This window comes from Stegodyphus dumicola, chromosome 6 (genome assembly GCF_044657685.1).
Source record: "Stegodyphus dumicola isolate Sdum_Otavi_A_Nest chromosome 6, ASM4465768v1".
NCBI lineage: Eukaryota > Metazoa > Arthropoda > Arachnida > Araneae > Eresidae > Stegodyphus > Stegodyphus dumicola.
This window is the reverse complement of record NC_140773.1, coordinates 115,000,803-115,025,267: the sequence shown is the minus strand read 5'-3', so window position 1 is coordinate 115,025,267 and position 24,465 is coordinate 115,000,803. Positions and strand designations below refer to the sequence as shown.

At 32.3% G+C, this 24,465-nt stretch overlaps 1 protein-coding gene and 1 long non-coding RNA gene across 8 annotated transcripts in view; one reads left to right on the top strand and one right to left on the bottom strand.

The window, feature by feature from the left end:
- The window catches only part of LOC118204281 (roundabout homolog 1-like), a 239,073-nt gene extending 223,911 nt beyond the window's left edge, over nucleotides 1-15,162 (top strand). For 5 of the 6 annotated variants that reach the window (XM_085818849.1, XM_085818847.1, XM_085818846.1 and 2 more), the window contains 2 exons: nucleotides 9,565-9,756; nucleotides 14,462-15,162. In XM_085818849.1, coding sequence (XP_085674975.1) covers nucleotides 9,565-9,756; nucleotides 14,462-14,508 — 239 coding nt within the window. In that variant the 3' untranslated portion in view covers nucleotides 14,509-15,162. The remainder of the gene's footprint in view (nucleotides 1-9,564; nucleotides 9,757-14,461) is intronic. The other variant, XM_085818850.1, reaches the window with a different exon arrangement.
- The window catches only part of LOC146996823 (uncharacterized), a 39,837-nt gene extending 21,064 nt beyond the window's left edge, over nucleotides 1-18,773 (bottom strand). For both annotated transcript variants that reach the window (XR_015041701.1, XR_015041702.1), the window contains exon 1: nucleotides 18,637-18,773. This is a non-coding gene — a long non-coding RNA (uncharacterized LOC146996823). The remainder of the gene's footprint in view (nucleotides 1-18,636) is intronic.
- Nucleotides 18,774-24,465: the final 5,692 nt, after the last annotated feature.

Below are 24,465 nucleotides of genomic sequence, written 5' to 3'. Positions count from 1 at the left end.
TTTTAATTGTTTAAGTTGAATGTTTTTTTTTTTCTTAAATAACTGTTTTAAAAATTTCTATTTACCTATTCGAACTGCGTAAATAAAGGTGCAGCGTTTATTTTTTTTCAAATAGTTTTCTTTATATATATTTTTTGTCATAGTTATTATTTTAGGTAATATTTAAATTTTTATACTTTTATTTTAATTGTTTGTGTTGCATTGTCTCTTCAGATAATTGTTCTAAAATTTTCTATTTATTCCTTCGAACTGTGCATTTTAAATATATTTATTAATATAAATTTTCCAGAATTTTATTTTATTTATTTGAATTGCGTTTCTTTCGGAAGAATACTTTGTAACCCAGACTACGATGCGTTTGAAAACTGCATATATTAAAGAGAAAATACAGTAAAGCACAGTTAACATGCCTTTCAATGTTCTGTTCAGAAAAGATATATATATAAATAAGAGAGATGTATAACCGACATTTTAACTTAGGATGACTTGCATACACTGCTTTAAACAGTTTTATCATTGTGCCCATTGCTTTACACAATTTTATCCTACATTTGGTTTCTTAAAATGTTATTTGTATTTTAGTCAAATATTTTACTTTTGAAATCGCAAGAATCAAATATCATAAGATTAAAAGGTTTTAAATTAAAAAAAATACTAATAGTAAATTTTACGCAAAAATTTATTTTTTCTTCCTTTTTCGTTCAGGCATTCTACTTTATTCTTGCTCTTTTTCTTTAGGCATTCTGCAAGTATATTAAAAAGCATCCAACTTTTCGAAATATCTTGATATTTCTGACAGTCATTTTAAATAAAGTTATCGCCTTCCATTTCATAAAGGCCCACAAACGATCGAGCGGTAAAGTCGCTGAATACTGGTAGTTCACTCCGGGGTTCGAATCCCGGTAAACGGACTGGTTGCATTGGCGTTTTTGTGGATTTTCTCATGTGCACCGTGTATGACAGCTGGTTTCCCTTAGAAAGTTCTTCACGAGGTATTTCGTCAGAGCCTTTATCGGTCTTTAGAGGCTTTATCGGTTTATCGGTCTTTAGAGGCTTTATTGGTCTTTATCGGTTTTTATCAGTCTTTAGAGGCTAAACATTTTGAAGGTATGAGATGAAAGGAAAGACTGGTTTCATCAAGAGGTTTTGGTTTATTTAATTATGACAAAGCACACTAGGGCAATCTGCCTAAGGGGAGGGATGCCTTTGTGGAGGACTTTCTAAGGGAAACTGGCTTGCATACACGTTACACATGGGGAAAAGCACGAAAACGCCCATGCAGCCAGCCTGTTCGCGGGATTCGAACCTCGGACCGAACTACCAGTGTTCAGCAATTTTACCGCTCGGCCGCTGTTTCATCAGGAGGAAAAAAAAACGCCTTTAGGTGACATCCACATACAATACTGGATAAACTCCTGAATCTTCAAATAATTCGACTGAGAAAATCATGCGATTCTCGATTTATGAATCGATATGATGTTCTATAACGTAATTTAAATTTATACAACCATATAGTCTAAAACCAGTCGCTCTTCACTTTAATCTGCAATGATATCGTTTTTGTCTTTTCTGCTAACACAAGCTCAATTGATAGTATTTGCTGGTGTACACATTCAAGTGTTTTCTCTTTGAACGCCTAAATTCTTTGAAGTATCCTGAAAGTATATTCAAAAGCGTCCAACTTTTTTAAACATCTTGGTATGTCTCACAACAAAATTTCCCTGCAAATGTTTGCTTACTTTTCTCCCTAATTTTCGTCTTTCTTTCTACAGTTAATTTCAGTGCTCACACAAGAAAATTAAGATTTTTCGATTGCTAGACTTCCATAAATTTTGCATTCTTGTCAATTTTTTAAAATATTAATTACATGAATTGCGTTTCAGCTGAAGTCAGTTTTTCATTTTTCCTTTTAACTATAAAAAAAGTTTAAAGCGATGTCCAAAGGATAAATATTTTAATTAAAAGATTTTTGCTAAATGACAAAGAAATAAAACAATCCAGCAGGGTTTATTCTGTACCACCGAGTGACCTGATTCTTATATCGGCTGAAACAATCTAAATCATATTAAAGATCATTGTTGGGAATGGCATCACTACGCCAGCGAATAAAAGGCCAGATAGAGACTGATGTCATGGGACGCCAGAGGAAAACGAACAGTTACGATTTAACAGTCTATAAAGCGAGAGAAAAATTAGCTTCTTAAAACATTCTTTCTAAGAGGATTAATATAAAAGATTATATATATATTTTTAAAGCTGGGACTTGAAGCAAACTGTCAAACTTTTAAAGTTTAAATTGAATGGTGGTTATAATTAAAGTTTCAATTTGAAATGGTCATAAAAGGAAAACTACCGGACCGAATGTTATCAAACTTGGGAATCGTGTAAAGGAGGTTATGGGAATTTATTTTCCGAGGAAAAAAAAAAAAAAAAGAGTTCAAAAACTCACCACCAGGGGGAAAATGGCACTGTATAAAATATTTTTAAATGAAATAAGACACGAAAACATCTGTTTAAAGTGTGTTTAATATTTTCCGAAACGTGTTACAAAGCATGTTCAATGTAGCATCCAGCATTTTCCGAAAACAAGTTAAATCCTGTTACTGCATTCTCAACAGCAGCTCTTAGCATATCAGGAGGAATGTTACGGGCATGTCAGTGTATCACATTTTTCATTTCTGCCAAATTGTTTAGATTATCACCATAAACAGTGCTTTTGAGATAACCCCATAGCCAAAAGTCACAGAGTTTGAGGTCTGGTGGGAAGAGGGGAAGTGTTGGCCTATAAGACGTTCGTTCATGAAAGGTTGCCTAAGTAACTGTGCGACACACGTGAGATGGGGCCCAGCCCTACATATAAATCGTAGTATCTAAAATGCCACGTTACTGCAGTTCATGTATCACGAAACATTTTAACATTGATTCTAAGTGAGCTGCAATCAGAGTGGTCCAGCAGTCGACTGCTCTTCAGAGAAAAATGGTTCAGTTATAAAACTAGCTGTCATTCAACACTAAATGGTGTGGAATGACTGCTATGCTATTGAATGCAGTAGGAGAATGCAATTGAACTAGATAGATAACATGAGAGATTTCTTTGGCCCAAATCGATTAAAAGCGTTTTGAATTAGTATCTTCATAATTAAGACACAATAACACGCCGAATAAATACTAATTCAGAAGTCAAACAACAAAAATCAGCGTTATTTTTTTTTAATATTAATTTTGTAGGTATAACGCTGATTTTTGTTGTTTGACTTCTGAATTAGTAGTATCTTCATGTTTTATGGCCGAACTCAGGCTTCAAAAATTACAAATAAGCGATCTCTAAGAAAACGATTTCCAGATTGTACGCACTTGTGCGAGTGATTTGCGATTTCACATTTTCTAATCGCTAATTCGTGGTTTTCACGGACGAATTTCTCACTTACATGGGTGGTGCACTCGACTTTTATCGAATTTAACGCTTTTAAATGGTAATTTGCCTACTTCAAAGTTTCTTAAGGGTATACAACATATTAAACCCGTGTAACAAAAGGTTAAGTTAGATTCCGACGCATATTTCGTTTAACAATATTGCACACAGCGCTATTTCCCCCCTGGTGGTGAGGTTTCGAACTTCCTTTTTTTCGCGGAAAATAAATTCCCATGACCTCCTTTACACGATTACCAAGTTTGATAACATTTGATCCAGTAGTTTTCCTTTTATTACTGTATCAATGTGGAACTTTAATTATAATCACTCTGCATATTATTAAATTTTAATTTGAAGCTATGCGTTATATGCATACCATGCGTAAGTTTTTCGCTTTTATGAAAAAAATAAAGAATCAAAGCAAATATACTTAGGATAATGGACCAAAACTGAAAAACTTTCCCCTCCCTCTGAAAATAAAATATTGAAACTTCGACCTTGAATTTATTGGGTTATCGAAATATTTAATTTGACTTATCTTCTAAGTCCTAGTTCCGACAACAATTCCGTCAAAAATTCCGAATTACTTAAGCTGAAGTAAAAGATTTAGTATATATTCACTGTATGTTAATAAAGTAATCAGAGTGTAATAAAAATAGATTATAGAATTTATGCTGATGCAACTTTTTTTCTGACTGCACAACATGTAATGGAAGAGAAGGCTTGTAGAGATCTGTTTTTGAGATGCCTCTAAAAGTAGATGTCATACTCCTTTTGTCTCTTCAATGTCAAAAAACTTTCCTTTGAGAGGCAACTTTTTAGTTTTTGGGAAAGAAAAAAAATCACATGAAGACAAATTCGAAGAACATGCAGGACGATTGAGTACACATACTTATTTTCGGAACACAAGCGGTTCTCCGACTGGTTACGGAATAATTAAAAGATGCATTGTCATGCAATAGAAAACATTTGGAATATGTTTTCTGACTGAAAACGTAAGATTAAAAGTCATCTGCTTAATTCACAGCCATTTACAAGTCAACTATTCAGGCAATTGCAGAATCGTTTTTATCCTGAGCTTGTAAGACAAACCTAATATCGCTGGATTTAAACATTTCTTTAATCTTCCGAGAACATTCCTTCTTTAGCTCATATTCCAAGAATAAAGTGAATACAATTATTGCAAAAGAAATTGAATATTCATTTGCACTACGGCTTGTTAGTTTACTAACGAGTTAACAAAACTTAAATTCTGCTTTTTGTGTCTAAGAATACAACAATATTTTAAATATTTACAAATAAAATATTAAATTGGAGATTTAATTGGAGCCTCACCAATTGCCTTGCATTTGAAGATCGTTAAATACTAATTGTTTGTTGCAAAGTCTAACCCAGGCTGCATGGTTGGTTTTTGTAGTTATCTAGGTTCTCTTTACAAAGGTTCTCTATGAAAGCATCTTAATCAAATAGCTCCCATGTTCTTTCTATGTTCAAATAACCAACTAACCTAGTTTAAGCGCGATTTTCAAGTGATGTTACTAGCAAAACCCGAATACTCATTAAAAATCATGTAGCTTGCCAATCGGGAGTAACATGAAAGATACGGCGCCAATAATTGAATTGCTATTACGGTACGCTGTTTGTAAACTTAAATGGTCATTCTTTAATTAAATAGCTCACCAGCGGCCGAGCGGTAAAGACGCTGAACACTGGTAGTTCGGTCCGAGGTTCGAATCCCGCGAACGGGTTGGCCGCATGGGTGTTTTCGTGGTTTTTCCCATGTGTAACGTGTATACGAGCCAGTTATCTAGAAAGTCCTCCACGAAGGCATCCCTCCCTTTAGGCAGATAGCCATCGTGTGCTTTGCCATAATTAAATTATCCAATCCAATCCAATCCTTAATTAAATATAATTGATTTATAACTTCTACTAGAACTGACGGTAAGAATTGAAGTGGAAATAAATAATATCGTGTGCAATCTTGATTAATATAAAATTAAAAATAGTTGTACAGAAAAATATTTACATTCAGACAAAAAGTTTTTTGAAATATTTTCAATTACTTTATAAGAAGGATTTATTAATAATCGTAATAATTACTTATTATATTACTGATGATTAGAATTCAATTCTTCACAATTACATTCTAAATTAGAATTTTAAGGATATAATGAAAATTTGCTATGCCCAAAAATACATTTTAGGATAAAAAATGAGTTGATTTTTTGTGTTTTAAAACTGCTTAAATTCATTTAATAAACATAGTTTCCTCGTTGTTAATTGAATCCAGAATATTGGGTGTCGTTTATATAATTATTCTTACTTGTCCACAGAATCTGCTGACTTATCCAGCCATTAAGTAGCTGCACATCATTTCTACATAACCATTGAACTTCCATTAATTCAGTCTCTAGAGGGTTGTATGTTTATATCATAATTTGACTTTTATAAAAATGGTTATTCTAAATCTTATGTTTTTATAAAAATATACTGTGCTTTAAAAATATGGATGATAGTATCAGCCGTTCTTTCAGCCACTTCAAAAGCAACAGTTTGTTTAGAAATAAATTATGCAGTTAATGTCATAAAATTCAAATAAACATCAAATGAAAATTCTCAGTTTTAGACAATTCAATTTAAACAGAGTCGTAGCTAGGGTTTTCAGCGCCCAGGGACAACTGAAGATTTCGCGCCCCCTATTGCTTTCCAAGGATGGAAAACATTTAATTCTAAAATGTCATAACATCAGTTTGGCGCCCCTTGGATTCTGCACCCGGGGACAGCTCCCTCTAGCTACGCCCCTGGATTTAAACAGACATTAAAGTAAAGTAGCAGACGATAAAACGCCGAAGGTAAAAATTTACTCTAACAAAAATTTACTCTTATTTAAAAAAAAAAAAAAAAAAAAAAAGAAGATAGAGAGAAATTAAAAAATATTTAAAAATTTGAATAATATCATCTATAATTTAAAAAAATAGTTTTTCATATAGTATTAATAAATATTTATTACGCATCATTGAGGAAAAAAATGTCATATAATTAATTCTCCGTAAAATTTTATTTGAAATTTAAGGTTAAAAATAGCTGTGGCAATTCACTGTAACAAAAATCCATAGACCACATTTGGCGTTATTATCGCTCAAAAAAAAGATGCCAAATTTCAAAACACGAAAATATGTAAATTCGTGTATATACTAGAAAATTTTGAATAAAAAAGTCTAATTTTTTGCACATATGCTTAAAAATACACCTACTTTAAGATCATGGTAAAAATTTTATAGGTTATAATTCAAAATTTTTTTCGAAAAATTTATAAAAATTATTTAAAAATAGAAATTTAAAAAATAAAACACAAAAAATGCGTAAATTTTATTTGGAATGAACCTAAATTTCGAAATGTGAGAGAAAAAATCAAAAACGTTTAATAAAAAAAGAGATATTAATAAATATTTGCCAAATTCAATTAACATTGAGGAGCTAAAATTTTGAGAGCTAATATTTTAAAAACTACTCGTACGATTTTTACAAAACTTGGTATTCTGGCATAATTTGAGTTGTAGAATCGAAATATGGAAAAAAATTGGTATGTTAGTGTTGACATCCATGACTTAAAACACTAGATGCATATTTTTTCTGGTATTTAATTTACTGCTCTGTTTTATGTTACTCTGGGTCACAGCAACCTATAAAACATTCAAAAAAAAAAAAAAAAAAAAAAAAAAAGTTATTCTTTTAACACCTGGTTTATTGACATCTCTGTATTTTTCTCTTTTTATGGCTGTTATTGGACCACAATCACTGGCTATTTGATTACCTGTATGTTCTTTGCATATATACATACATACATATATATATATATACATTAATATTACAGTTTTGTGGTGAAAACTCATTTTAAAATTTTTATGTCAGGTAACATCGTTTCAGAAATAAATGCTTTTTTCATAGTCTAAATATGTTAATAGCTTAACGAAAAATTTAAAGTAATTATGAAATTTTTAATGAATATAATTTAATGTATAAGTCTTAGATTAATAATTTGTTACTAGTGTCACTCTAAATTTTGAAATTTTAAATGCTTTTTTTTTATAAAAGAAGGCTTAAAAAGTTTCTTTTACATTAAAAGTAATTTGAAATTCTAGAAAATTTATGATCAGATATTAGAATTCATTTGTAATAAATGGATAATTTTGAATACTTGAAATATTGTTTGTGATTTTGGGTAGTATGGTAGTTGCATTAAGTTCCCACATATTAGAATGGAGTACTGCAGTAAGTCAACACCTGGAACAAAAGGCACAGGCTGTGAAGACATTCTGTGCAACCTGGCAGTAGACATTTTGTATTAAAGCATTCTTCAGAAAGAGATGGGAACTTTCTTTACTGCAACTTCACACAAAAGAGCTTGATTTCACAAAACACTTGTAAAGATATCAGCAGAAAGTGCCAACTGGTTTAAATATTTCTGTATAAAACTCCTTTTTCAATCAGCTAATGAAAAAAAAAAAAAAAAAAAAAGTCATTTTTTGGGGCATGAATAAATTTTGAGCCACCCAACCAGTATACAGTATAGTAGTTAGTGGCGCTGACTGCCATGCCGAAGAGCCTGGTTTCGAATCGCAAAGAAGGCATGGGATATTTGTATAGTGTTTAGGAGGCATTCTAAGTATGCGGTGAGCTAAAAGTCCTTTCGTGGAGTTTGGTGGAAGGGGAGAGGTATGAGAGACTCTTAGACCTGCTCTCCTTCCTGGGGTGCTTTCTATCAAAATTGAGGGTGGAATGAGCTAAATCACACGGTCACCTGTAAGGTGCTCAAGGCTGTTGCCAATGACAGGGGTAATTCCTTCATGAGCACTCCTTACCACGAGGAATTTTGTGGGCTTGGGCTGATGTTCCTATCAGACAAGTCTAAATATTGCATCACAAAAATCCAAAAGCATTATGTAAAATATATATAGTGGGACATAATATTAACGGACATAATCTGTTACAAGACTTTGTTGGCTATTCGAATTGTCTGTTAACTGATCATGGATTTACCATAGATTTTTTTGTGAAATCGATTAATTCGTTCTGGAGACCTTAAAAATTAAGTTAAAAAAAAAAGGATGTATAATTTCTTAGTAAGTTTATTAAAAAATAATACATACATATAGTCTTGCATATTAAACAGTCCTTTTCATTTTTTGTTTATGGTGCATTAAAGAACATGTCCAATGTCGAATGGAATTTGTTATTCAAGTCTATGTATGGGACAGTGAATGAACGAGTGGGGGGCTCAAAATGAAATCATTATCATTATCTAAATATGTGTTTGTTGTCTGAACATAAAAACCTTTCGTGAAAGTGTTTGCTGTCCGATTTGTTTGCAGTCCAAACTGTTTCTTAACCGATCACCCACTGTATATATAATATATTTATTTATTAATAAAAGACTGTTTTTCTTATAAATAATTACCTTTTAATGCTTCTTATTATATAGGCAATAATTTCTGTTGATATTAAGCATTTTTCATTGAAGGTGTTTTATTCAGTTAATTTTTATTGCTTGGCTTATTATGTGTGTTACTAAGTAAAAAAGTTAGTCCAAATAGTAATAAAATTGTACATGATTGGGAAAAATTAACTGCAAACTGTAAAGTCAGTACAAATTTTAAGAGAAGTTTTCTTTATCTTAAATTTTGCAAGCTTGTATAAATATTGAAGGTTTATACAAGCTTATTTTAAATTAACAAGAAACAGCTTTCAAAAATGAATTTGTCCCTGATTGATAATTCACACGAATCACGTTCAACACGAAATGAATGAGAATGGCACTTGGTTCAAAAATAGCAAATACTAAAGTAAACGAATGCAGTACCAGTGCTGTTTTTTTTTTATGTCGTGTGATTAATCAGAATGTTACTGCAGAAATTAAATAAGCATAATTTTATTTTTGTAGATACTCTTACTCCGGGGAAAAAATTTTACTTAATCAGTAAAATTCCATTTAAACAGACTTTATCTAATGCCATTTGATGGATTTTATATTTTTGAGTTCTTAATAATCTCTTTTTTTTTTTTTTTTTTCTGTTCTAATGTAGTCTGCATTGCTGTTGCATAGTATATTGTAAAACGGAAATTCCAAAACATGTTCTTTCTGTGCTTGATAGGTGCAGCTCCTTCGTGGACTAGTGTAACGGACAGGAGCAGTAACTCTAGTGCACGCTCAAGTGTAGCTAGTTCCTCTGAAGGATCAGTGTACACTGATTCTGATTTTGCCAATGTTGTAGCAAGAGCTGCACAAAATGCTGGTTTCCACCTGTTCAGACCAATGTCATCACCTAATCAACCGTCCAATTTAGGTAAAAATTAAAAAGAAATATCTTGAGGGATACTGGCTTTGATAAATTCCACTCCAACCCATTCTGAAAGTTGTATTCCCGTATGCAGTTGAAAGTTAGTGATTGTACATTGTACAATAGAGTGCGATTAAATAATTCATTGATAGGAAGACTATGATTCAACCGACTTTTAGAAACCTTAAATTACTTCCTTTTTAGAATTAAGTTAGTGCCAAGTTGGTATTTAAGAGGAGCTGAATAATTCCATTGGAAAAACCCCTTAAAGTTATACAAAAGTAAACATATCTTGGTGCATTAAAATTTCCATAAAATAATTGAAAATTAGAATTATTCTTTTCTACTACAATTGACTACATTTTATTTTATCAAGATTATTGTAAAATATTTTATTGTGTGAAAATTTTACTTTTATGAACTTTTGAATTTTTAATGCTACTTGCTAATGAGAAACCTTTTTTAAAAATCCATATAGTTCAGAAGCAGTCTATTCGCATACAATTTTAAGTTAATTTTAACACATTGACTGCTGACATGCATAAGGGTAAATTGCATGAGTGAACCACAGTAATGTTATAGGTCTAAAGTATTCAGAAAATGTCAATACCTTATGTTTAGTGAATGACAAATATTATTGCATTCCATGTTTCAATCATGAACATGCAAAGAAAGAGTAAAAATGACCACATTATCAGAAAATATGTAACTATTATTTTCAAAACTGGAATTTTTGTTACTTGGTTTATATATGTTACCGGGAAAGACCGAAATTGGAGAGTGTCGACTTTCACCGGAGAATGTCAACATTCACCAAATACATCGGAGAAAGATTTTGAATATTGCATTACATTCTTGTACATTCGGACCCTCACTGGTGTATGTCGACAATCACAGATATGCTCTGGTGTCGATCAAAATGAGAGGAGTATATGTACACACTGTATCTGCAAATGGAAGTGTTCCATAAATAAATGCAGATGTAAAAGCAAGGGCCTCTTGTGCAATTCAAATTTCATAACAGTTTACATTGTTGCAATAAATAATATTCGAATAACATAATTTAGTAAGTTTTTAACTTCTACGATTTTCCTTTCTCATTTTGAATGTGCTGTGTGTTTTAAGTTCTTATTTTAAGTTTACAAAGTGTTTTTCACGACTGAATTACAGAAAAGAAAATATAATATTCTTATATGTTCAACATTCACCATTATTAGATAGTGAATGTCAACATTTACCGGTGTAAGTCAGAAATAAGAGTACAGTAAGACCCCGCTTAATGCGGGGGATACGTTCCATCAAAGTAGAGCGTAATGCAAAACAGCGCTAAACGAGGCTATCTTTACATGTAAATATTGGGGTTATGGGAAGATGGCTAGGAAATTGGTTAGGTATTAAATTTAAAAAGTATGTTTTTTTAATAAAAATAAAACCAAACATTTATTTCTTAAAGCCCAAATTAATACCACATTATTATTTCTTGCAAAAATAAAAACAAAATATAAATAACAAAACGAATATTCTTAAAAAAAACAAATAAAATTCTAAGTCAGTCACATTTAGTTAGCCTTCCGCGTTTTCAGTGTTCTGCCTTTTTGTGACAAAAGCATCTAATGTTGTTTGCCTTTTTCTTTTGCGTTGTTCTCTTAAAAGTTCTTCATAAACAGATAGAGCATCTCTAACACCACGCCTTACTTTTGAGCTCCTGTCAAAATTCGGATCATTTTCAATGAATTGATCCATTATTTCAGTTATGGTAGACAAACTCCTTTTTACAAACGCCATCGAAAGTTCTTTTTGCTCTTCTTCTGAATCACTGCTGTCAACATTTTTGTTTTCTTCTTGTTCAGTTAATTCCTTGAGCTCATCATTAGAAAGACTAGCCGCTGCTTCTTGAATTATTTCTTCGACATCTTCCACATTTACCCCTTCAAAATATATCTGTACAATACCACACCAAACAAGAAATACAAGTACACTCTTTCGGATATGTATTTGAAACCTATCGCTGCATAAAATTTCAGGAATCCCCGTATGCTGCGAGCGATTTCGTGGAATCCCCAGGTTGAAATAAAAGAGCGCTAAACCGAAACAGCGTTAAGCGGGGTCTTACTGTATTTGGAAAATATTTCGGACATACACCAAGCGACTGTGTGAATGTTGACATTCACCGGTGAAAGTCGACATTCTCCAGATTTCGGTGTTTCACCGTAACACATATATGTTAACGTATGTGTATATGCTATATATTCATGCATAAGTGAATACATTATACATGAATACAATATTCACGTATGTATGTATCTTCATGTATAATTCAGATTCAGATCAGTGTGCTTACATCATATTTTTCCTGAAATATATACATAACATTTATATTAGATCATTCCAGATATGTTTTTAATTCATAGGTTTGAAAAAAAAAAGAACTATAGGTTATTATATATAGGATGCAACATGGTATTTTATATTATTTATTACTTTTGAACAATACTTTGTGCTTTCCAGAACATTACAGCTTATATTCATATTTTAACAGCCTTTTGTAAGGAAAAAAAATGAATCCAACATTTTAGAACTTTGTACATTATTTTGCATAATAAAGAAATGCATTTATAAAATTAGATATGTTAGGGACCAATTTAAGCAGAGTGATTTGAAGGCCAAAGAAATTTATATTCCCATATAAAATTGTAGAAAAGGTGACCCACCAGTGGTACATGTGGACACGAATGTGAACACTGCTGTGACCCACCAGTGGATCACAAAGTGCCAGAAAGAAACCTGTCAAGATCCACCTGTGGGCCATGTGGCAGTTCAGGTGTGAAAGATAACAATTACAATTCATATTAATGTAGAACTTTTAAATTAATTTTATACTGAGGTGCTTCTTACCTGAAGAGTCCATTCATTTTCAGACATTTATATTTTTGAAGTTTGCAAGCATAGAATCTTTATTCTCCCTCCCAGAGTTGAATGCATTTTAATTATATTCAAATTCCTCCTATAATTTGCCCTAGAATTTCTATTTTTCTTAGATTTCTTGCAGTAACAATGCAGTTTTTAGCTTGTTTTGTTAGAGATTATGGAAAATGCACGTGGCACAATGTTTCACATTGTAACTGCAGTAAAACTGATATTAAGTTGTTGGGATTAAGAATTCTTTCCCCATTTTTTAAAAGTATAAACACTGCTGGCCATTAAAATGGCAATACCAGGAAGGAATGATCTGACAAATGTCAAAATTACAAGGAAGGAAGAAGAGGTTGGGATATGCAAATGATTAGTATTTCAGCATATTTAGACGATGCAGGAAGGAGAAATGGCATCTGAAACATTGCATAAAAGAAAAGTTGTGTCGTGTATTTCTCATTCTGAAAGTGTTTTGTAGGGTCAGAGTTTGCTTATAATGTCGTATTATGCATCAAATAATAATAAGAAATGCTTACCAGCAAGTGTTGTAATTCGATAGAGGCAGGTTCATTGCCTTTCGAGAGTGTGTTCCGTGATATCGCCCGTCACACTGGTCGACATCCAACTACTGTCATGCGAATATGGAATCAATGGGTTGCTGAGGGTCATACTGAATGGCATGGAGGATCTCAATGCCCTCCCATGACTAACACCCAAGAGGACAGATTTATTGTGAGGTCAGCCCTGCAAAATCATGTAACCACATCATGGACCATTAGTCAGGAAATGAAGATGTTTGCAGCACACTCAGTATCCGCTCATATGGTGTGTTGACATTTGTAGCAGTGTGGACCATCAGCATAGCAACCATTCCTTTGGCTTTCTCCAGATCTATCGCCCACTGAAAATATCTGGTCATTGGTTGCTGAGAGATTAGCTCGCCACCTCTCTCCAGCTAATACAGTTGATGAAGTGTGGCATAGACTTGAAGCAGCATGGAATGAGTTGCCTGTTTTTGTTATCCAAGCCCAGTTCGATTCCATGCCTAACCAGGTAAGGGCTGTTTTAGCTGCCAGGGGGTAGCAGCTGTTTCTACTAATTTCTCACCCATGTCAACCCCCAAACTGCTTACAAATTTAATCATTTTATCTTCATGCCATACTGTTCACATACAATAACCATCTTTTTTGTATTTACTTTCCTTCTTGGTGTTGCAATTTTAATGGCCAGCAGTGCAGTATAAAAAATAACATAGCCAATGCGATGCATATTGTTCCTAAGCACTTACTTCTGTTTTACTGCCAAAGAATTCACTGCAAGAAATTGTGCAATAAATATTTGACAAGGAGATACCTATACTGAATAATATTGAACTACATTAGCGTGTTTCGCAAATAGTTACCAAAAGCAGTTTCAGTGGTTCTGATAACTTGATGCAAGTTTGCTGTCTTCCAAAAAGTGAGTAAAATTGTAATGTGTATATTTTAAAAAGGATGTTTATTTCTGTATTGACATATTATGTGTCAATACAGAAATAAATATGCAAAAGAAATTAAAATAATGTTAAATTATATTTTTAGGAGTGAACTTAATTCCATTAATTCCTGATTTGTCCTCTTTTTTTTTTTTTTTTTTTTTTTTTTTTTTTCCGGAATAACAAAACTTGTAAATCAGTATAAGAATTCGGCTAAATTCTGATAGACTTTTATGACAGATATTTTAATAAATAAGCTAATATTTTAGTTTTGACAGAATTTAATGCTCACTATTAAAATATTTCATTTTACTTTGCTTTCAGAAATGGCACATACATCATCTCTTCTAAGTCCTGTACATAACTGTTGATTGTCTAGTTGGAAATGATATTGGCTGGAGCAGCCCCATTTAGTCTTTTCTGTGAAACTGTGTGAAAAAATTATGGACATTTGATAATTACTGTCTTCTAACCTGCAGTATTTTTACTCTCCAAGTTCAGTGATAATTATAAAGGAATACTTAGAAAAAATTTTCAATGTGATTAATTATTACATTTGTATTAACATTGTAATATTAACTTGGCAATATAAATTAGAAATAGCCAGCATAGTACTTGAAGAATATTAGACCTTTTTTATGTATGAAGAATGATGTTTTCATCATCTGATGTTTTATGTGATAGCTGTGATTAGATCTTATTGTAACATTTTTAATGCAAACATAATTTGATTATAATTTTTATTGCATTTTATGAATTCTAAGAATGTTTAAATTCTTTAATCAGGTGATGAATATTTGAACTATTCTTAATCAAATTGTTTAATATTTCACTCAATGCTGTGGGTTTCTGTTTCTGATGCTTGTGGCTAAACTAAATGGGTGCCAACCAAGCTTGCTGCTGCTGCATAAAATCATGCCATATTTTGAGTCATGTAAATGTAAGAATTATGTATATAAAATGTAATTTATTTTTGTAAGTAATTGTACAGAAGTTTTATAAATTCTTTTTTTTTTTTTTTTTTTTGAAACTGAAAATGTCGTTTCTAATTATTGTTCATATGTTTATACTTTTAATATATGTAAATATGCTTTGAGCTAATAATAAACATTCTTGAGGAGACATGTAAAAACAAACTTATCTGGACATTCAGTCAGTCAAATTATAAATGTATATTAAGTACCTCTGTACCTGATTATAAGGGCATATTTACGTATATAAAGTCCTACCTGATTAATAAGGACTTCATTATATTTCTGAAATAAATGCTTTAAATACATACAGGTTCTCTCAAAAATTTGCACTCACTTTGACTGCTCATAAATCAGTGTATATTGGTTTATTTTTATAATATAAAATAACAAGAATTGAATCACATTTTTTTTGGGGGGGGGATCAGTGCTTTTTTTTAAATGAAGTCATTTAATATACAGATATTCTTTTATAAAAATGCATGCAATATTCGTATAATGTACCTTTTCCAATGGCAGTGCTTCAAGATGCAATATGTGATTTTGCAATTCTTATCTTACAAATTGCTTACCTTATAGATTTTTATCAATAGACTTTCTATAGACATTGAGTACCATCTACTTCAATGTTACCTCTACTATGAATAATGTTAAGTCATGTAACTGGACTGTTTGAAATTTCTTCTTAAACTATCTTTACATTTTAACTCCATTTTCAAAATTGCAGTTTCATTTCAGGATAGATTATTTTATCCAAAACTTAGTTTAACTCCAGCCTTATTATTAAACTTGTAACAATGGAAAATAGCAAATTATTAACTTGCCTACTTTATATAATTTTTGGAACACTATAATTATTGCACATACAATATTCATAGCTTATAAGTATGTTTAAATTTTTAATTATCTGGTAATACCTGTGATAGTAAAAATATATTTATGGGTGCCTTTTGGCGAAAAATTAAAGATTTTTGGCGGTACTTGGATACCGAGTTTTTGCAGTTCATTGACTTGTTATTTTGGCTTTATGTAGTGAAGAAGACAAAATAACAAGTCAAAGAATTTCACAAACTCAGTATCCATTGACCTATTTTCACTTAAAAAAATCAGAGAATTGCACATCCTTGACTTTATCCATGTATACACACCGACCTGTTTTCACTAAAGAGCACACAATTCTACAATAGAGCCAAACAAAAAATACATAATCTCAATAGACTGCATTTTAAATCAAACAATAAAATAACATAAAAAAGGAAATTCATGTTATACATCTAAGCAGTACACAAAGCAAATGTCCACTTACCTTATTTAGAACTGTCTGAGCCCTTCAAACTGTGGCACACTAAATTCCTTAACAGCATCCAAAAACTTCCTAAAATTATCTGAACTAGAATCCGTATATCGGCTTTGCCGCATAAATTCAAAAAAATAAGAGTAAAAAATAAATATCCTACGTAGGGTCGATATCCTCCGACGTTCAACTATACGCTTTTCTTCCTACAAACAGGACACTTATAATGGCTATTAAGTAAATCTTCATTTACACACCAGTCAATTAATAAAGTTTTCCCCTTGCATTCCAAATCATACAGAAATTCAAATTAATCTTACAACATTCAGCCATTCTACCATCTAAATCACAAAACAAGCAATGTACTTCCTAACCGACACACACCACAAGCCCTTACAAATCTTTTTCCCATCATTCAAAATTTACGGCAACATACAATCGATTACATCATAATAGGGTTTCCATAAAATTCAAATACTCAGGTTACCATAAATGAAACAACTTTGCGATAACACAAGGGGCATCCTTCAATCTACTCTAACTCATAATTGTTTTAAAGGACGAGATCCGGACTTGTTAGGACTTCGAAGATTCCGAATTCGGGATTTTCCGGATATTAGATCAAGAATTTAAATTCAGAAAGATAACATGTAGGGATTATAAAATAAGAAATATGAAACAGTCGTTTATGAAATAAAATTAAGTATATATGACCTTAATCGAATGAAAATTTATAAACAAAAGCTTAATATTTATTTATTTGTTTTGTTAAATATCTCTTTGAATATAAGCTGTTTAAATTGATTCCTTTTTTTTATGTGTGTGTGTGCTAATAATTGCCATTTCGAGAATTCCCACTTAATTATTAGTCGAAATCTTTTCATTCTCTCTCAACTCTGTCACTTTCTTCACTATCAATAGTGATATTTTCTGGATTTAGAACCATAAAGATTTCGCCATCTGTTAGTTAATTGGGCATTGTCATCAGAATAAAAAACTTCTCTTATATCATCTTACCATCTTATTGCCATTTGTAATTAAATTCCATTAAATTAAAATCTTGCCTTTTGTTTATGATATCTGAAAACCTTCCAGTTCACGGCTATCATCATAAAAGCTAATCCAGGGTCACTGGCGATGTGTCATGAAATTACCAAGCAAGAGAGGTGTTGTTTGCTAAATGTTCTATTGCACACTGAGGAAATTAGGCCAGAATTACAATAGATTACAGTAGTTTTTTTTTATTATTATACTTACATTTGTTTCCCATATATGCTTAAAACTTATCAGAGTCTTGAATAAATAAATTCTTGCGTATACTTGGCTTATCTGCACAACAAATCAATTATCATTAATACAAACAGCAGAAAATGTAATCATTTGGCCAATGACTATCATTTACAAAATCTTTTTTTTTTTTTTTTTTTTTTTTTTTTTTTTTTTTTTTTTTTTTTTCCCATATAGAAAAGAAATTTCTGTTAAATTTCTCCTCAACACGCTTAATGCTTAGTTAGCTGAAGTCTGTTGTCATGGCCAAGCATAATGTCAACATATCACTATGTTCTTTGGTACTGAATTACTAATTTTAAATAATAATAACTGTTTAGATATCTCTGGTTAAGTCATTTATCAAGCTGCCATGTGATGATAGTCATGCATCAATGAAAGCAAAATATAATAAATAAGTAATGACTTTCTAGATTGGTGTCAGGGATGTAAGTTATTCAGTGAATGTAAAATAAATGATATTTCAGTTTAGAAAGATTTGGTTTGAGATGTACGCCAAGCAAAACAGCAAGTACAGATTTATGCTAATAAACAATAATTGTTTCTACAGTATGGAGGTATTTTGCTAGTACTGAAGTGAAATTAAGAATCCAGACACTCCAGATGTTTTATTATGAAAAATTATTAAATGCATACAAAAGAAAAGCATAAAAAATGTATCATAACATATACCCCCCAAAAAATGCTCATCACGTCACTTAGAAGCAGAAGTGAGGTAAACATATCAGTACATTACCATTTTGACAGATTGATGGAGCAATTAGGAAAAATTAGTAACTGAATAAAAATTCTTCAGCTACTGTTTAAAAATCATACCTTATTTTAAGATTGGTACATACCGTATACGGTCATGTAATGTCCGCGCCCCAACTTTACAGATAAAATTTATGTAAAAAAAAAGTGACCCGCACAAATGTCCGCACCCCAAAAATTAAAGAATTTCTTACTTTAAAATATATATTTTTTAACATCGCCTTATTCTCTTAGTCAATAAACATCTTTAAAGGAAGAATATGCATTTGTTTTGTCTTTGGTTGGCGACAGGATGGAAAGCAGAGACTTTCCTTGCATTCTGGTGCATCTGTTATTCAGTCATAACATCAGCGCCAGCAATCCACTCGGCAGACGTGATAATAAATGAAGGCAGTCCAAACAGGTTTTCATCACAGTGGCTTCTAGGAAATACTGTTTTGTAATGAAATTACTGTCTCCTCCTACCTGCTTGTATTAAAGTATGTTAATAAAAATAATAATAATATAATATATAGTTTAGATAAGTTTTGGCAACAGTGAGTGTTGTCGTCATCAGGAGATTGTGCTTCGCGATACTGTCGTTCAAAAAAAAGCTATAGTTTGTAATTCCAATAAAAGCATCGTATTTTTGCTCTGCTATTCGTTTTTCTCTTTATTTTTAGAAATACCTTTTTAGGTTATGTATTTTTAAGAAATACTTTTTTAGGTTATGGGTCAAGCAAACTCCCATATTGCGTCAAATGTTTTGAATTGATGTTTTCTCCAAGAAACGGAACTCGTTAAGCCTAATCAAGTAAGTGTTTTGTTTTCGTTATAGCAATCGAAAGTTGTTTAGAAATCAAAGTATGGAATTATCTAAGGTCCAAGTAAAGCCTTTATCAGGTGAAAGCGATTGGCTTATATGGAAATACAGGATAAAATTTGTTTTAAATTATCATCCTGGTGCTTTAGAAATTGTAGAAGGAACTATAGTGAAACCAGAAATTCTTCCTGTAGATGCTCGGATTGCTCAACAAGAGAAATATAATGAAGCTGTTAAGAAGTTTCAAAATGCAAACACTAGTGCTATGATGGTATTAACGAATTCCATGACGGAAGAAACTCAGCAAAAAGTTATGAGATTTCAGACTGCTAGAGAAGTGTGGTTGGAATTACATAAGTTATTTGAAGCATAATCAGAAAATCAATTGTATAATATATGCATGCAATTTTTTCAATTCAAGTGGAATGAAAATGATAATATGGCGGCTTATCTATCCAAATTAAAAAACTTATGGAATGAGTTGAATTCAGGACTTGAAAAGAAAAATGAAAATAAGTTACCTGACATGCTACTCAATTGCAAGATTTTAGATGTCTTACCAGCACAATACCATTTGTTTAAGTCAAGTTGGTTACTCTTGGGTGAAGACAAAAGAACAGTTGATGAGTTAACAGCACAGCTTTGCTCTCATGAAAGAGAATTTAAAAGTCATGAGAAAGGCAATACAAATGAACAAGTGGCATTAGTAATGTCAAAATCTGAAAAACAAAAGCAATATAAAAAAGATAAATTCAGAAGAAAACCAAGAAAAGAAGATATTTGCAATTATTGCCAAAAGAAAGGACACTGGGTAAAAGATTGTAAACAGTGGATTGCTGATGGAAGACCACCCAAGAATAGGTTGATGAAAACCAATGAAGGAAATACAGGCAGTGTAATACCATTGACGAAGAGGCTAAGACTGATCAAACATCTTTTTGGATTGATAGTGGAGCTACAAGACGTATCATGAATTGTTTCACATACTTTATTGACTTTATGAAGTTTGATAGTCCCTGTAGCATCAAGGTTGCTGGAAAAGAAACTTTAGTTGCTCTTGGTAAAGGTACAGTATGTGTCAAAACAACTTTTGGTAGTAAAATCCAAAGAATTTACCTTAAAGATGTTTGGTATGTCCCTGAGATAAACAGAAATTTATTTTCTTTACTTGCTGCTCAAGATAGAAATCCGAATAGTAAATTTATTTCAACAGTTACAGAATGCTGGTTAAAGGTTAATGGTCAAGTAGTGCTTTTTGGAACTCGCAAAGTATATGGTACTTTATACAAGGCAGCTATCGAACCTATTATGCCTGATAAAATTATAGAAGTGCATGCTGCTGAAGCAGACAATTCCTTGTTAGAGTTATATCATCAGAGATGGGGACATCAAGATAAACGTCACATTAAGAACATGCTTGAGAAAGAATTAGAAATTAAAATCCCATTTGAAAGAAAATTGTGTGAACCATGCATTTTTGGCAAAGCACACCGTTTACCATTTGTGCATAAGAAAGCCAGCCAGCAAGCCTGGTGAATTAATTTCAGCTGATGTCTGTGGACCTTTTGATGAATCTTTCCAGAAGAAAAGATACATAGTTGTGTTTAAAGATAGCTACACAAAGTTTCGTTATGGGTATTTTATCAAGGAAAAATCTGCTGTTGTAAATATGTTACAACACATGCTTGCACACGCTAAAATTTTAGGACATCCAGTCAAAGAATTTCTCAGCGATAATGGTGGCGGGTTTGACAATGACAAAGTGCGTGCTGTTTTGCATTCTGAAGGTGTAACTCAAAGACTAACAGCACCTTATTCTCCTGAACAAAATGGCTCTAGTGAAAGAGACATACGTACAATAATCGAAATGGCAAGAACATTTAAGTACTCAAATTCTGAAGCTCATTTTCCTGCAGCAATATGGGCTGAACTAGTCAACACTGGAAATCAAAGTATGGAATTATCTAAGGTCCAAGTAAAGCCTTTATCAGGTGAAAGCGATAGGCTTATATGGAAATACAGGATAAAATTTGTTTTAAATTATCATCCTGGTGCTTTAGAAATTGTAGAAGGAACTATAGTGAAACCAGAAATTCTTCCTGTAGATGCTCCGATTGCTCAACAAGAGAAATATAATGAAGCTGTTAAGTATGTATATATGTACTAAAGCATATATGTACTAAACAGAACTGGCAAATCATCAGTAGAAGGCAGGAGTCCTTATGAGCTATGGTTTAAAAAGAAACCTCGAATTAAGCATCTTCGTATAGTAGAATCTGTGTGTTATGACCATATTCCTAAACAAAGAAGAAGGAAAATGGATAATAAGGCTACAAAAGCTTATTAAATTGGTTATGATGGAGACGAAAGATACCGACTATGGATCAAAGAAACCAATAGTGTGATCTGTTCACGTGATATTATATTTAACGAAAAGCTCACAAATTGTGAAGAAAGGGTGCAGTTACCTATTCAAGATCAAGATAGCCTAATTTCTGGCTCTGAACATCAACAAAATTCAGAAAAAGATAAGTCAGAAAAGTTTCTTTGTGAAGAAGATAATTCAGAAAAAGAATACAACAAAGAAATATCTGGAAATATATCAGAAGAACACTTTGAAAGACAAGAATGTGAAGATATTAATTTGCAAAATAATGCACAGTCAAGATACCTAAGAGATAGAGTTGACTTGAGAAAGCCAAAGCGTTTTGAAGATTATATAATGATAAGTGAAGCTTTTATTATTGATTCTAAAGAGCACGAATCTTATGAAGAAGCGATCAACTGTAAGCAAAGTGTTAATTGGAAAGAAGCTATGGATTCAGAGATGAAATCATTGATAGAGAATGAAACATGGAGTTTAGAAAAATTACCAAAAGATGCTAAAGCTATACCATGCAAGTGGGTTTATAAGATCAAAAGGAATCCTGATGGATCTATTGATAAATTCAAGGCTAGACTTGTTGCCAAAGGATGTACTCAACGTTTTGGAGTTGATTATGATCAAACGTTTAGTCCAGTAACAAAGTTAGGAACTATTCGTTCAGTTTTGAGCATCGCAGCCAATGAGAAAATGCATCTTTCTCAGTCTGATGTCGGTTCAGCATTCTTATATGGAAAACTTGAAGAATCTATATACATGCAGCAACCAGAAGGATATAGTGACGGTTCAAAGAAAGTCTGTAAGTTGAAACGCAGTTTGTATGGACTTAAACAATCATCACGCTGCTGGAATAAATATTTTGTGTCACAGCTGGGCTTCAAGACAAGTGAAGCTGATCCATGCTTATATATAAGAAACAATAACGGCAAGGAGCTAATCGTATGTTTATATGTAGATGATGGTTTAGTAGCATCAACAGATCTACAAGAATCTGAAAAATTTTTCAGAGAATTGAAGTCGAGATTCAGAATCACAACTAAACCAGCAGTATACTTTCTTGGACTTGAAATTAAACATCTTGAAGATGGAAGTATTAAAATTAGTCAGCAAGCTTATGCAAGAAAAATTCTTCAAAAATTTGGGATGGAAGATTGCAAGCCAATGTCAACTCCTATCCTGAAGGAAGGTCTAACTGAAAAGAAAAAGGAAGATAAATCAAACAGAGACATATTTCCTTATAGAGAAGCTGTAGGAGCTTTAATGTATCTTATGTTAGGCACAAGACCAGATTTAGCTTACTGTAGACTAGAAGAGAAGAGAAACACGCTAATGTGACAATCCAAATCGTAAAAAACAACCTTATATTTAGCGTAGGTATAATGAAACACTCAATCGATTTGGAGGGCAGCTAAAGGTCCCTCCTCATCAGGAGAAAGAAATACATAGAAAGAAGAAAATAGGAGAAGGAGTCACAGAAACACGTGGTCCTTATCAGCATTGCACGTAGTTATAACTAGATTTTTAATCAGAGTTGCACTGGCCGCCTACTTTTACTGAGCCAGGCTGTCTGATCAAGCATAAAGAAATATTAGCGAAGTTAAAATAGGGAGCGAGGGACAAATGCACCTTACGCTCAAAATCTGAACTTCAAATAATGGAAAGCAACCACTGAACGGATTTTTATACCCTCTGGTAGTACCAAGCGCGAGGAGGTAACGCCATCTATCGGCAAAAATAATTGAATTAAGATAGTAGAATTTTAAAGGCATTAGGAAGGACTGGATTGGACTTCAAATCATTAACTAAACTTGCTAAATCTTTGTGAATGTGAAAAGCCTCAAGAAAATCCAATTCACCTATGGAAGAAGCCTTTTGGATGATTTTTGCAGACCCAAAATCAAAATTATGGTTAAAAGTCCAACTATGATACGCTATTGAAGACTTGTTAATTTCGCCTTTTTTGACATAAGATTCATGTTCCTTGATATGAAACTTCAACGCTCTTTTTGTTTGGCCTATATATCTTAAACCACACTGACATGATATACTATGAATTCCCCAAGAATTCAAGACAGAAACGCAATCTTTTAGAATCGAAGGGTGAATTTTATTAATAGGGGAGAAACCGACTTGAAAATTGAATTTCTGGAGAATCCGTGCAATTTTATAGCTAACAGAAGGATAAAATGGAAGCACGACAAGGTCATTAATATTATTTCTAACAGTGGAATGTCTTCTTTGATGGGAATCTGAAAATTTTTTAACTGCTTTATCAATAATCACGGGAGAAAATCCACGGTCAATCGCAACTGCTCTCAAATAATTAAGTTCATTGGTAAGCAAAGATTCAGAGGAACAAACTTTAAGCGCGCGGAAAACATAATAGTAAAAAGAAGCCATTTTTTGCTTAACAGGGTGGCGTGATTTGGCATGGGGTGGTAAACAAACTGCAAAGGGTTTACGGTACACGGTGCTAAAATCGGTTTCATTGCGGATTATAAGAATATCGAGGAAGGGAAGGGAATTGTTGGATTCAATTTCAAGAGTGAATTGGATGGCTGGATCAATTGAATTCATAATAGATAGAATCTCGGATAAATCCTCTTTATAACCGTCAAAAAGTGCGAAAGTGTCGTCAACATACCGAATCCAAAGACGAAAAGATAATTTATCAAATAATTTCATCTCAAAATAGTGCATATAAATGTCAGCAAGTACCGGTTTGGATTAGCTTACTGTGTTGGCATTCTATCACGTTACGTAGAAAATAGTTCGAAAGATGATTGGAAAAAAGTGAAACGTGTATTCAGATACATAGCAGGTTCTCTAACTAAAGGT